This window comes from Syngnathoides biaculeatus, chromosome 23 (genome assembly GCF_019802595.1).
Source record: "Syngnathoides biaculeatus isolate LvHL_M chromosome 23, ASM1980259v1, whole genome shotgun sequence".
In the NCBI taxonomy this organism is placed as follows: domain Eukaryota; kingdom Metazoa; phylum Chordata; class Actinopteri; order Syngnathiformes; family Syngnathidae; genus Syngnathoides; species Syngnathoides biaculeatus.
Window position 1 is genome coordinate 9,219,181 of NC_084662.1, and position 15,298 is coordinate 9,234,478.

General features: G+C 44.3%; 1 protein-coding gene across 7 annotated transcripts in view; it reads right to left on the reverse strand.

Annotated features, from left to right (window-relative positions):
* Positions 1–15,298, reverse strand: part of utrn (utrophin) — a 137,973-nt gene that overhangs the window by 39,575 nt on the left and 83,100 nt on the right. For all 7 annotated transcript variants that reach the window (XM_061811845.1, XM_061811841.1, XM_061811843.1 and 4 more), the window contains 5 exons: positions 14,125–14,281; positions 5,504–5,633; positions 3,395–3,663; positions 3,040–3,186; positions 1,777–1,855 (listed from right to left, as the gene is read on the reverse strand). In XM_061811845.1, coding sequence (XP_061667829.1) covers positions 1,777–1,855; positions 3,040–3,186; positions 3,395–3,663; positions 5,504–5,633; positions 14,125–14,281 — 782 coding nt within the window. The remainder of the gene's footprint in view (positions 1–1,776; positions 1,856–3,039; positions 3,187–3,394; positions 3,664–5,503; positions 5,634–14,124; positions 14,282–15,298) is intronic.

Here is a 15,298-nt window from a genome sequence, read left to right on the forward strand (position 1 = left end):
CAAGAAATAGAAAGCAAGGGAGGAGGAGGAGGAGGAGGAAGTCTTCCAGGCAGGCGGATGAAATGGGGAGGGGTGGGGGATGACATACGGGTGGCGGACCCGCAGAAGCGAGGCGACAAATGAGTGCGGCAACGTCTCAAAGAGCCGCGGCGGCATTGAGGCGATGAGCGGTGAGGCGTGCGCGTGGTTGATTCCCGCGTTCCTTTCTGTGTCAATCGGCATCTACATGCACATGGAAGGATGAAAAGACATTAAAAAAAACAAAAAAACGTATGTGGGGGGGGGGGGGGGGTAGAGCAGTACTTTATGAATCCCTGAGGGAAAATTGCGCCAGCGGTGTAATGAGCCCCAATGTGTGAGATGATAGACGGGATAGCGTCGTCGTGCTAAGGGGACGCAGGACCAAAAACTCAAGCCGTGAAACTCTCGGCGGAGGAAAAAAGGATTTTCGTATTTCTTTTCGATGTACTCATATAGCGCTCTTGTTTTCGGCTCATTTCCTTGAAATATTATCACAACAGCGGACCAATAACGAATTAAAAACAACAGTTTTGCTAGTTTGGGGGAATTCTAAATGTAAACAGTACAAAAATTGAAATGTGAGCCATATGCAGTACATTTCCAACCTTTCCCCCAATAAAACAAAAAAACATTTGACGGTACTGGAGTTGGTACTTCGGAAAAAAAATACTATTTTGTTTTAAATGATTGTGTAGAAACATTTTTTTTCCATCAAATATAAAAAGTTGGGGACGCATGCTTTACATAAAAGAGAAAAAGGCAGACTTTGGAGGAATCATAACAATTATCCTTACTTAAAATCCCGCTTGACAGATTTAACACGTGTATCTGGACTAACCATAAATTAAAAAAAAAAAGTACTTAAAGACTACATAAATAGCATTTCAATTATATTTATTTCTTCATTTATTTTTTATTTTATTATTTTTTTGGGGGTTCGGCATGGTGGAAAGTTGGTTTGGTATCTACACGTAATTTCTCGTGTATATTACGCACCCGAGTATAACGCGCATCCCCAAAAATTCCGGAAAATGTTCTTCCTACGCACAAAACTAAGCCTTGACCCTCTTTCAATTTTGATTTATTTTTAAAAGTGATGTTTACTTGTGTCTTTAATAATCCATTTAAATTGGGGCGCACCCTAGTTTTCAGTTGTACTGTAACTCTACTACTTCAAAACTCATCTATGCATGTTTAAAACACATTTACTCACGTATCTCATTTCACTGTGAAAGGATTTAATAACATTTTTTAATATGCACGATGCAATAAGGGGGCACGGTGACTCAGCATGTAAAGCGTTGGCCTCACAGTTCTGAGGACCCGGGTTCAATCCCGGCCCCGCCTGTGTGGCGTTTGCATGTTCTCCCTGTGCCTGTGTGGGTTTTCTCCGAGCACTCCGGTTTCCTCCAACATCCTAAAAACATGCAACATTAATTCGGCACTCTAAATTGCCCCTAGGTGTGATTGTGAGTGCGACTGTTTGTCTCTATGCGCCCTGCGATTGGGTGGCGACGAGTTCAGGGTGTGCCCCATTGACAGCTGGGACAGGCTCCGGCACTCCCCGTGACCCTCGTGAGGATAAGCGGCAAAGAAAATGGATGATTTTTTTTTTTTTTTAAATTTCTTTTTTACATGCTCCCAGGAGGCAATTGAGCAGGGGGGGAATAAAAAGATGCAAATCGTGATAGGCAAATTCCGACAGCTTTTAATCGGGCTGAAATTTGAAAAGAAAGCCAAACGCTTTCTACTCACTGGATAAGAAATGTTGAGAGGAGGGGCCAAAGTCTCGGTGGGCCTCCTGGAGGAGCTTCAGTCTGTCCTCCACTGCCACCTGCAACAAGGGCAAACAGTCTCCATCAAAAATAAAACACAATGAAAAAAATCTGCATTGCCATGCAATACGATTTCAATATTTTGAAAGAGACGATTTCAAGCCACAATATTTATCATCATGGAGTCCATAGGAACTTTTTTCCTGATGCCACTGGAAAATAGCTCACCAGTGCACGCAGGGAAGGAAGGGCAGAAAAGGTGATAAAAATAGGAAAAGAATGTGCGATCGTTATCTCTCACAAGGGCGTGAGATTGTCGCAGGGTAAACGCGTGTCGCTCTTCTCGGTTTTTGCGTCACACGAATGGTCGAAAACGGCCTGGAGGACGAGAAGATCAACCTTTTTTTTTTAAAGACAGCAAATAAAATTTGCACGGTGGCTCTTGGAGGAGAAAGCAAACTTTTGCTTTTTTTCTGTGCTTCAATTTGTCGACAACAGATATGTCCAACTTGTCATTGTGCCTGAGGCGTGCGTGACTGCGTGCGTGCGCTGCTAATCAATCTGATGCGAGAGAGAGGCCAGCACAAAGTCCTGGGAACCCGATACAGTACCGTAGGTCTACGCACTTTACAGTAATGAACGAGGCTATTTTTGTCCTCTTATTGTTTTAGATCAGGGGGCACGGTAGGCTAGCGCCTAGCATAAGTGCCACACAGTACCAAGGGTTCGGATATGAATCGTAAATGTTGGCTTAGACGTTCCTCTCGTGTTGGGTTTTTCCATTTACTCCAAAAAGCAAAAGTCAGCTGGCATCATGACGATGGAAAAACGGACGGATGGCATCTTGTTTTATTTATTCATACATGGCACGTAAGCGGCACTTGATGAATTATGAACGGAACGCGACTCAAACGCTTGGCGATTGTTCAAAGTCAAAGCAGGAAGCCGTCCTGATTATAGGAGCTACTTTTTAGATGATTTATGTGAGTTTCCATCTGAATTTTGTCCCAGTTTTCGGATGTCGGATCGGTTGTTATACGAAACCTACGTGTGACTCAGCCGTTCATTTCCCGGAGTCGATGCGTGTGACCGTGGTGTTATACACGGGTAGAAGCGTGCGTTTGCTTGAAACAAGTAAACAAAATATATAGACTAGACAGGTCAAGATAAAATGCCAGAGTCAGGAACAAAGCGTCGAGGAAAAAGCGTCCATACGTCGCGATCCGTCAAAATTTCGCTGTACCTGCAGTAGCTTCCACCTCATGTTGAGCTGGTCCAGCTGCCTGGAAGCGGTGGAGGACAGCTGGATGTCCAGTGGAGTCAGCTCGGCAGAAAGCTCATTTACTATCTGGACGTCCTGACGCAGCGGGCTGATCTCGTCTCGGAATACCTTCAACAGAGAGAAAAACAAAAACTTTTTTGTCAAATGTTAACACATTTACAACACAGACAGCCATTTTTTTTTTTACTCTGGTTAGCAACAAAAGTTAAAAAGGAAAACACTGGACAGAATTCAACTTACTACTGTATGCTGAAACGGTTTGGGCTCAAAAAGTAGGGATTTATGCATACAAATCAAGTTGTCAACCAGCTCATACCATGGTATTGTCCACGTGGTCCTGCAGAGAGTCGATCAGCAGGTCACCGACGGGTTGCCAGCCGGACTTGGCGTCCTCGGCCCGAGTGAGCCGCAGATCCAGCTGGTCCATGGAGCTCTGGAGCTCCTGAAGCCGCTCGAGGGCTTGCTCCACTTGATTCTGCCAGCCTCCGGCGTGTCCCCTCAGACGTTCCCAGCGCTCCCTCACCTCGCCCGTCTGCTTGCGGATGGCCCGGGCCAGGCCACGGGCCTTTTGCTCAGGGCTGATGTCTAAGGAAAAAAAAAAAGAGGAAACAATATGAAGAAGGAGAATAAAGAAAAGAAAGTGATAAGATTGCGGAGGTTTTAGCTCCTATACACCGGAATCTTCGGGTAAACGTGGGTTTCTGGTGAAAAGTTGTTCAGAGCGCAGCTTCATTTCCATTCCCATCATTAAAGTGTAGTTAGAAGTTCTGACAGCTCGAAAGTGATTCGTCTGTCCATGTTTCGACGCATCCATCCGTCCGTCAAGGAAACCCAACGATCCAATCGCCAACCCGCCCGCCGATCCCTCCGTCCACCCGGGGACCAACGCAGTCGTTCAGCCATCCAAAAAGCAAACACCCGAATTGCCCATCGATCCTCCCTCCCATTCATCCAAAAACAAAAGTGCTCACGCTCACGATCCACTGAACCACTACCGAACCATTCCCCATTCTGTCTGGCCGTCGACAGCGGTTCCTTTTCCGAGTTTCACAAAAATCTTCTTCTTCTGCTGAGCAGCAAACTTTGCAGCTCCTTTGCATCAAAGATCCCCCCCCAGGGAGATTTAAATAACCGACCGCACTAATTCTTTTCCACGATGCGGTTTAACACTTCAGACATTTTCTGTTATTGTCTCGCCGGCACTAAATAAAAATCTCGACATTTCTCAACTGAGGATGAAGGTGATAATGATTTCAGGTTTTGTTTTTCTCATCAGACCACCGCTGATTGTATTATTTGGATCCTAGTGCGAATGAACGGAACGGTACTTGAATCATCAACATGGCAACTTTTCTTCAGTCCGGATGACGTTATGCCTTTTATTTTCTCGTGGAGTCGATGTTCAAAAGACTTGTTTTGCCCCCTCACGGTTCATATACAGCATCATAAACAACTCGAGGATGCTTGGGGTGGTGATCGAATTAGCATCTTTTGCATTTGCGCCATTAGATATGCATTAAACAATCAAAAGTTAATCAGCGTCTCACCCACAGCCTAATAAGAGTAGCGGGAACGTACGCTATTCGGTGTTTACACCGTGACACATCGCATCTGCTTTGATTCAACACCGCGCACACGCGCTGATCCACATTCGACTTTTTATGTATATATATATATATACATATATATATATATATAAAACCAGACGAAACTTTGATAGCGGTGTCGGAGATCGCAGCCGAGTCTGCAGACGCTGTGAAGTTCTGCCACACCCTCTCGGATCACTAATTATTAATGCAAAAAGAGGATCGTTTGAAGGCAAACGCGGTGACTCGGCAAAATCTGGAACATTTAAGTGGGGTGGCTTAACAAGTTGATCCTTTTTAGAATTTTTTTTTTTTTTTTTTTGGGGGGGGAGGGGATGCCGACGTATTCGCAGCAGTGGATGGCAATTCAAAGGAACTAAAAATGTCAAATATTGGCTCGCCATTATTTCCCATGACATCTGATGTCAATTGTAGTTTGTTGTTCAAAATATAATAACCAACAAATCCAGGACATCGGTGGACATGATGAGATTCCAATGACCTGATTTTCAACTAGCCAAATTTTCAACCCAATTATTCAAATTTTTTCCAATTTTCAAATAAAACTAACAGCTAACAGCCACTCCCAGTTGAACTTTACTCTGAAATGTTGTTGTTTGCTAAACTGATGCTAATGCTAATACATAATAAGAACACAATATACATGCACACAAAGCATACTCGCTGTCATATATTGTTTATCCTCTGCAAAGCGCGACTAATATTAATTATATAAATATATATTGCGTGAGTTTAATTATTTATGATGTTATGACTATGTTTCTATACATCTTTCACAGATCCATTATTCATCATTCCAGATACATCTCAGGGCCAACCTGTCTTGGGCTGCACATTCTTGCGTGGTTCTCCAGGGCCTTCAATGGGCTGCTCAGCCAGAAACATGCGAGCTTGCTCCAAGGTGCTGATCACCAGCTGCTCGCGTTCTTTCAGTTCTGACTGCAGGATCTGGAAACCGGGAACACATCGGAAGCCGTTCATGAATTTCCATCAGAACCGACGTATCGTATTTGATTTTGAGTCGAATGAAAGGAGGTGCATCACTATCATACTGTGGAATTGTAATCATTTTTTCATCATGGGCTTTTTGTGGCATAAACGTCTTCATGTCAGTGTAATGCCACCACATTGTGCCGCATCATGCCAGGCAGGGGGGGAATAAAGAAAAAATATAATTGACAATAAGAAAAAGTGGCGCAGAAGGTCCCGAAGAGAGAGTCTGGCTTGGGGTTTAGCTAGGTGACAGCCGGCCAAATCGACATTTCTCATTTGCTGACTCACTGAGCCAGGCACCGCTCATTCAAAATCACAGATACTACAGGTGACAACAATAACACCTGCGCCTCACATTCAGACTGTATTTTGTGTTAATATTGCTGTTTGAAAATAAAAAAAAAAATCAATTTTTATCAGATTGAGTAATCGATTCCAAAAACGTTCGCTAACTTGACATTATAAGCACCAACTGCAAACTCCGCTAATATTAGCGTTCCCGTCCCTGAGGCTCTTCAATCTTTATCAGTAGAGTTCCCCTCTTTATTCCATCCATCCATTTTCTTTGCCGCTTATCCTAACGAGGGTGGTGGGGAGTGCCGGAGCCTATCCCAGCTGTCACCGGGGAGGAGGCGGGGTACAACCTGAACTGGCCGCCAGCCAATCGCAGGGCACATGGAGACAAACAGTCGCACTCAAAATCACACCTAGGGGCAATTTAGAGCACCCAATGAATGTTGCATGTTTTTGGGATGCGGGAGGAAACCGGAGTGCCCGGAGAAAACCCACGCAGGCACGGGGAGAACATGCAAACTCCACACAGGCAGGACCAGGATTGAACCCGGGTCTTCAGAACTGTGAGGCCAACGCTTTACCGGCTGACCCACCGTGCCACCCCCTCTTTATTCCACGTGCATGAAATAAAAATATTACTTGGTATTGTCGCATGATGCTTTAAAAAAAAAAAAAAAGTCACTTGAGGGCTCAGAAAAGCATTAAAATAAAGGGACACTTGTGGCTGTTGCTTTCGTGGACTTGTATCGCTCATACGCGTGAATAGCAAAACAAAAAGATTTCAAAATCAAATTAAGCCAATTTTACATTTCATTTTGACTTCATAAAGACTCCAATGGGCCAGGAAGTTCTCTATATCGCTCATGTTTACATTATCGTCTGGAATGCATAACAGGAGTTCACTGTACAAGTAAATAATAAGATTGCATAAGCCGAATAAAGAGGAAAAAGTTCGCCGCGGCAAGTTGAAACTCAAGACGGGGCCAACGAGGAGGAGGCTCCGTCCGCGAGCAGGACGGCTGATTAATAAGCCGCCTAATGGATTCCCCCCCCTCCATATGCGACTCCTGTCTGCCGATCTGGCCCGCCGCATGTGAACTCAGAGTGAACCGCGGTCAGATTTCATCACGGCGCGAAAGAGGGGGGCGCTCGGATTGAACTCGCGGGGGCGCCGGCCGAGCGCGGCAGCTGTTTACTCGGCTCGCGCTTTAACGGTGATGACCAAACAAACGCTTTCGACGGCTAATTAGGCGCCCGCCGCGCTGCAATAGAGATGGCGCTGCCTATCCTTCGCCGGTGAAGAGGTACTGAAGGTCAACGTGAATGTTTCTGTCGCGGCGCGATGGTAAATTAGCCAAATGGTCCGGAGAATCAAGTGAATCTCTGGCTAGCCCGGCGGTAGAACCCCTGCAAGCGTTATCGTTAGCGTGTCCGCCGACAGATCACAAATCAGACTCGTCCCTTCGATCAGCGGTTGGCAAAGTACACATTAGCCTGTAGTAAGGCCAGACTTTCGATCTTTAGGCGACATGATTGCCCGCGGCCCCCGCAGAGTGAAGGAAGAGGATATTTTACAACACTTCTCGGACAGATGAGCATTCAAACTGCTTAATAGATTGCGTTTTGAGCTATTTTCAACAATTTTACAGTTAATAACGTGGGAATACAGCACCTGACATAGGACAGACCACAAATAATTCACCTCATGACATGACATTTATTCATTTTTTTAGCACAAACCATTAATCACAAACATTTCCCCACCCTGATTTAATTAAGACCCACTAGCATATGGCCTTGACGATAACAACAATTGGCCCCGATGAGGGACACTCGTTTAGGAAGGCGGAGCATACTAAAGATGGGGAGGGGGGGGCCGGCTATATAACAGTGTAATTATTCTCCTTTTTAATACTTGCATGACCCCGGGGGGATTTCATTGCCTATCGGAGTGTGTGATTGCTTCTCGAGGATGCCGTGTAGTGTACGACGCCGCCAGGCAGCTTGATTAAATGGGACCGGCTTACTTGCTAACGCTACTTTCACACACGTACTGTATCAGACCTTTCAAAAATATACATACACACACACACACAAAAACATAATGGAAAGTTTTTACAGCTGCAACCTTCATATCAGAGTTGAGTATTAAAACATGAATAAACCGATTGGTTTGGACAAGAACACTTGTTCTTTACAGTCGCGCACACCACATAAACTGTGCAATTAAAAAAAAAAAGCAAAAAAAAAAAAAACAAAAAAATGTGGCAATTGAAGCTGTGTCCTCACATTAAAAAAGGATCAAACAAAAAGTAAAACGGTATAATTGTATTGTAACAAGTGTACAGCCTAATGTGATTTTTTTAATTCATACTTCTTACACAAAAACAAGATTTTTTTTTCATTTTAATGCTCTCATGTATCTCAGATTAAATAAAATTAAAAAATGTCAGAATAGGTAGTGACCCTTTTTCAACATAAGCAACTCGTGAAAAATCTCCATTTTCTTCCTCTTTTTTTCACCCCTTGAAGGCACAAATTTAATGCTACATTATGAAGACTAAATGCACTTCAGAAAAAAAGCTAATTTTTTCAAAATTCTTTTTTTTAATTATATTTTCGTGTTTTTTGGGGGGGTCTGGAACGGATGAATGGCATTTTGATTCATTTCAATACGGCTCATTGATTTGACATGAATAATTTGTTTGAGAGCACTAGTGCAACGTACTAGTGTATTTTTTAGGTGGATCGGGGTGCACGTGACCGCAGATCTTAGGCGTACACGTCTTCACGCAACAAACATCCGCCTCTGTGGAAACGGGACGCGAAGACAAAGAAACAGCCCAGCAGGAAAGCGGGAATTTAGAGCCTCACCACCGGTGTCGAAGCGTGCCCTCGTTTGTTGCCGTTTCCCGCAAAACGGAGCTCACTCCAGGCAGGCCAAGTTCACCGAGACTGCGAACAAGTGAACAAATGTAGGCCTCGAGGTGAAACGAGGCAAATGAAATCAGCAGTCCTGCTAATAAATGAGTTTTTTTTTTTTTTTTCCCCCCGCATCATTCGCCCTGATCCTCTCGCTCCTGTGCAGATCGAGGGATGGATAAATGGAGGGCAACTTCGTGAAGAGGCCAAAGAGTTTTTTTTTTTTGCCAAGATAGGAAAAGGAACCAGGACGAGATAAAGTGCTAAGGATGGCTCACTCAAAGATTCCTCGGATTATTTTCTTCATTTTGTTGCATTTCCATCGGCCGCATTGCTTCCAGCACTGCATGTGGATATCATATATCGATTGAAGCGAGTTTAAAAAGTAAGTGTGATTTAAAGGTCGGCGTGTGGGCAGGAAAAAGGAAAAACATTTATGTGGTTTCTCAGGATTTCTTTTCAATGACACGAAAATAAAATTCACTCATGAAAAGAAGTACGTATCAAATACATTTGGCGTTAACGTGCTTTTCCATTTGGCTGACAAATCCCATCTGGCCAGTGAAAGATAAGACAAGTCTGGCTATGTTTAAGATAAAAGTCCCCTTCTACTTTTTGAACACTTATCACAATTGGACTCTGCGTGTGCGCTTAAAGTTAAAAAAAAAATAATATGCGACGACGACCTTGGTCGACATTGTGCACGGCGGCCCATGAATGATTGAAGCCGGACGGTGGTTGCGCACAGCGAAGCTTTTACGCTGGAAACCGACGGCTACGGCAATAGCCGAACTTCTCATTTTCTCATCAAAATAATGGGCTGGGGGGGGGGGGGGGCAGCTGACTTGGATGCAACAATTCATCAGAAGCTGCCAATGCCCCCAAAGTACTCAAGTTTGGAACCTTAACCCAAATGTTTCATTTCAAACGCCGTTCATTTATTATATACCGTCATTTCTCGAGTATAATGCACACCCCCAAAGTTGACCTAAAAAAAAAATAATAATTCTTCTACCCATGTATAATGCGCACCACCAGTTTGCCGCTACCCATATGCTCAGAATTATAGGAATGATCTGTATTTATATTTTGTTGGGTTGTACCTGTATTGTTTAAAATAAAAAAAATGTCCATACAACAATCATTAATAATAATCATTGTGCATGTGCTGACGTAGCGGTAATATAATCTCGGGACAGGCCACAGGTCACACTTATCGGGATCTCTGTAATTCAACAGAATCCCTCAACCAGCTAAAATAAATGCTCAATGATGGTGCAATATTTTAATACTGTTGTCTTAAAAAATATAAACTATTAAACACTGCATTAAATATTTGCGCATGAAACTTTTGTGCATAGCGCAGTATATCCACTACGTTACACATCTTTGGGCAAGACTTCAAAAGAAGCATTATGACTCATCTCCAATCCGAAAAAGATCCACCATCGTAGCAACCTTTTGTGCATCGCTGCGGAACTCATCATTGATGACTTGAAACATTTTTTTTTAATCCAAAGAGTTTGTTGCGCAGCGCAACTTCTCCACCTCCAATCTGCAGCAGCTTTCACTACGGCGTCAGGTGCCTATCAAATATGATATGTAACAATTTACAGTGGAGCTGGCTTATCTTCATCGACAAACATGTATCACGGATTTATAAACATCTATAAATTCGCTTTACATGCTCTTTAAAAGTTTAATGAACTGTAAACTAGCGATGCTTTCAAGGAACTCTTTGTGTTGCGCGTTTTTTTGTGCGTTCAATTCTCCTTTTCCCTCCGTCAAGGATGCAAATAGAGCTAATTAATCACCCTGGCGTCGTGATTACAACCGGTCCGAGTGGCTAATTAACAAACTTGGCGAGGCGCACTCAAAGTAACTTTCAACAAGCGCAATTATGACTTTCTGTGACGCTCGGGTGCAAAGCCGACGGTCAAGAGGTTGCCAAATGTTGGTGAGCGATGGAAGTTGTTAAAAAAATAAAATAAAAATTGGCCACACACGGCGATGCTTTTAATGAGCCTGATGACGATGACGGCCTTTCGCCGGCTAATTGAAAGCCCCGTGGTGAATAATTGCAGTTATGGACGATTTGAACAGAAGAAACCCTTGGACGGGTTTCCTTCCCCCCCCCCCCCCTTTTTTTTTTTTTTTGCTCAACTCTTCTGTTTAACCAGCCCAACTTCTTTCCTCCGTCGTTCTCGGACCGGTCCTCGTTCGGGTTCTGGCTACTTCTTGCTCTCTTAGTAACCGCCACGCCCGTTGCTCAGCGACAGGCTAAGTGGCTTAGCCGGTTTATCTCACAATATCCCAGAAAAATATGATTAAAGGAAAAAAATTGAAGGAGGAAATCTTGATCCAACAGACATTTTGCACACCTTTTATCATAAGTCTGACAACAGCAAAAGTTTTCTGCTTATTTGCAGCATTTTTCCCAATCCCCCACCTATTTTTTTCACCCCCAAAAAATCATTTCATGGCAATTATAATGAGCCGCAATTATTTGCCGATTTTCTTTTTTCCCCCCAACCATATCGCCCCGCACTACTTCAATCTACTAAGAATACGGCTCAAATATATAAAACAGTCAATATGGAGAATGAAGAGCGTGAAAAAAGGACATAAAAGGCAGGGAAGATTGAGTTTTCTTGTCAGCGCTGCAAGAAAAGGCGGACTTGACAAAAATAATCAGCTTTAGCTATGAATGACACTTTTACGTGTATTATTGCACTTGTACAAGAGTGCCGCACCGCACCGAGAGCTTTGTAGGAATAACTTATTGCATTTATTAAATCGCTTTTTAATTGCATGCATCTTCTAATTTTGCCCTGCAGTTTGGCGAGCGGGGACCCAATTGCACCCCCGCTCGGAAAACAATTTCAATTCCATTTTCGAGCCGCTTTTGTTGCAGCGGTGCAAAGCGCAAAAATCAATACGCCGCTTTGCTTTTAATAACAGGCGACATCACAGCTAGCAAGCGCGAGGGGCTAACGTCGTAAAGCGGTCGATCCTCTGGCCGACAGGGGTTTTTTTTTTTTGTTTTTTTTTTGGGAACAGAATTTAAACCCGGCATATAAACCCTGACAGTACGACAGATGGTAATACAGTATATGGACTTTAATATTATGTGGGCCAAACGAGGGGTAACACTGACCACATCATTTTTTATTTTTTTTTTTGGCACAGGCCGGCGCTATTGCCGCAATAAGATGGGGGGGGGGGGGGGGTCACCGATTGTTTTTGACTGATGATTCTTTCATGATGTTCAGGTTAAGCAGGTACGCGAGCCAAGACGTTTATTGTTCTCCACTGGAAGCCGGCCCGCGCTGCACTACATCCAATGTACTCCTTTTTACGGTATCTCGCAAAAGTGAGTGCACGCCGCGCATTCTTGTAAGTATTTTGCTCAATATATTTTGTCTTGGTTGGTTCATTCGTGGGCAGCGTCCCATATTTGGGAAAATCATGATTTTCACGCATTATAGCTTTCAGTATATCAAAATATTTAAAAGTTTTAATCTGATTCTGATTCTGGTTTTTGGGACGATCTACGAAGAAAACCCAAGAACCCTTCCGCGGGCAGCATCCCATTTTTGGGACGAGATTATAAATGAGTAAAGTTATCGTATAACTTAACCATAAACGAATTGATTGTTAATTGTTGGAAGACTTTTATCTCAATAAGGCAAAAAATTGCCACCCTGCCCATGAATGGGTTGATATTTTGCTGGGCTGCTCGGTGGTAAAGCGTTGGCCTCACGGTTCTGGGGTCCCGGGTTCAATCCCGGCCCCGCCTGTGTGGAGTTTTCATGTTCTCCCCCGTGCCTGGGTGGGTTTTCTCCGGGCATTCCAGTTTCCTCCCACATCCCAAAAACATGCAACATTAATCGGACACTCTAAATTGCCCCAAGGTGTGATTGTGTGTGCTGTTGTTTTGTCCCAATGTGCCCTGAGGTTGGCTGGAGACCAGTTCAGGGTGTACCCCGCCTCCTGCCCGTTGACAGCTGGGATAGGCTCCAGCACTCCCTGCGACCCTCGTGAGGATAAGCGGCTAAGATATGTTGCTCAAAACACCTGTCGACGTGGCTGGCAACAAAAGTGAGTACACCCTTAAATGAAAAACCTTCCTACTAAGTCCAAACGACACCTGAAGTATCCTTGTTTTATTCTCTAACATTTGTTATATCATATTATATTTACACATACATACTAGGACATCAATCGAAGACACAAAATAAAGTAAAAATAAATCAAATCCGTGCGCTGACGTCGGGGAGCGAGCGTACCAAAACGTCAAAATGAGAGCGAGCGTCGCGGCGAGTGCGGTAAAAGCGTCTCCACGGTCTGCCTCATCCATCTGAACGCAATCACACGTCAACAATCCCCAACACTTGGAGCAAATAATTACAACAGTTGACAAAGACCAATGAAGACAAACTTCCCAACGGGTCGCGACCGATCACTTCAGACACAGGAAATTATACCACGTGCGACGCGGGCCGAACCGAACAATGATCCGGCGGTCGATTATTTAACTGAATTGAAACAAGTTTTATATGACCGCCGCCGCCGGCTGCCGATTGCCCGCAATAAAACTGGCAATTAATAACCAAGGACGCACAAAACATCGTGTTTATTTTCGTGGGTGACCGCCGCAAACCGCAATTCATCTTAACGGGACGTGCCGCCAACTGGGCTGATGATGAATAATGATTATTGCGCTGTGATTTATTAGCGCGGGATCTTCCTGCGGTTTCAGCAAACCATTCAGCTGCCTGGTTTTCGGCGACAAAAACCTCAGAATGGATTATCTCGCGTGCATATTTTGCATTGGTATTATGCAAAACACTTTCATATATATATATATATATATATATATATATATATAGTTCATAAAATATGGTCGCTATTTCGTATATTTTCACGCATTGCGGGGGATTCGGAATGTAAGCCCTTCGGTAAATGAGGTGCGACCCATCTTGGTGGCAAGGAACTACTGCACATTGAAGTGATTTGAGCAGCTTCATGAAGCACTTGTCGCTCAGTTGCCGTCAATTGTTTGATTTTGGCTATTTGGAGTAGGGCTGGAGCCACTTGCACACGGTCTGCTCCGACCTCGAGGTTACCCCGTGTGCAAAGCAGCCACGGTACGACGCAAAATATCTGGTCACGACTGAGAAATAAATAAGAGGAAATATGGAAACAGATGATTTCGAGGTGTACATACCGCGCAGTGGTTCTGCTGCTGCAGCAGGGTGGGCACGTCTCCGCCGACGGGCATCTGCTTGGCCAGCTCCTCGTCCTGCATGCAAATCCACCTCCACAGCTCCTCCAGCAGGCCCAGCAGACGGGACCAGCGCTCGGCACTCGCTTCCAGGTGGGCTCTGCGTTGAGAAATATTAGCTTCATGTTCGGAGCAGCCCAGTTACGCCACGCGCATCGTCGTCGTCAGTTTCATTGTCAAGTTTTTTTTCTTTTCTTTATGATCTCGCTCTCACGGGGATTCTCACCTATCACGGCTGAAATATTCAGCTGTGAGGCCATCTGTTGAGTGACGTATGTACCGTAATTCCCGGCCTACAGAGTGGACCTGGTTACGAGCCTCACCCAGTACATTTGTAAAGGAAATTCCATTTGGTACATAGATAAGCCGCAGCTGTGTAAAAGCCACAAGTGCCCACATTGATAAACGCGCATTAAAACGTGAGATCTTTACAAAGAAAAACGGTACGCAGAGAGTTTAACGCTAACGCTAGTGCCATGCTAACAGGGCCGATTTGAAAAAAAAAAAAAAAAAAAAAAAAAAGAATCACTGAGACACGGCAATAACATGCTAGCGCAGCGCTAACAGGGCCGGACCGGTAAAAGTCCCTTCCTCGGCACATATATTCCACCGGTCTCCCTCTTACCGAGTGCGCCCCCTTGCGGCCGTTAGAAAAAAAAAAAAAAAACGCACAAATTAGCAGCATCACCGCATGAACCGCAGGGTCGAAAGCATGTGGAAAAACGTCACTGCTTATGGGCCGGAAATTACGGTACATAATTTTGTTATGTCAGGGAGCTAGCTAGTCGGTGTACAGAGTTTACGATGTCGGGAACTCCTGTTCGAAGGTCCACAAAAAAATGGAGCCTTCAGCATTCCTTCCATGTCTTTGTTCTGCCGCTTCCCTCGAAACGCCTTCCTGGTCTTGGAGCATCTCCATCTGGCTCCTGTCAACTTTAATTCTCCCCACACTTCCTTCAAACCCCCTCACTACAAAATACGCTTTTTTTTTTTTTTAAACCCCGCCTTCCTTTGGTGACGTCACATCTGACCGGGGTCTATCCGCGTCATCGGACGTTTAAGCGCCACTCGGCCGCCTCCGGCTGGAGTTTTATACGTGTACATAAATACATATTTC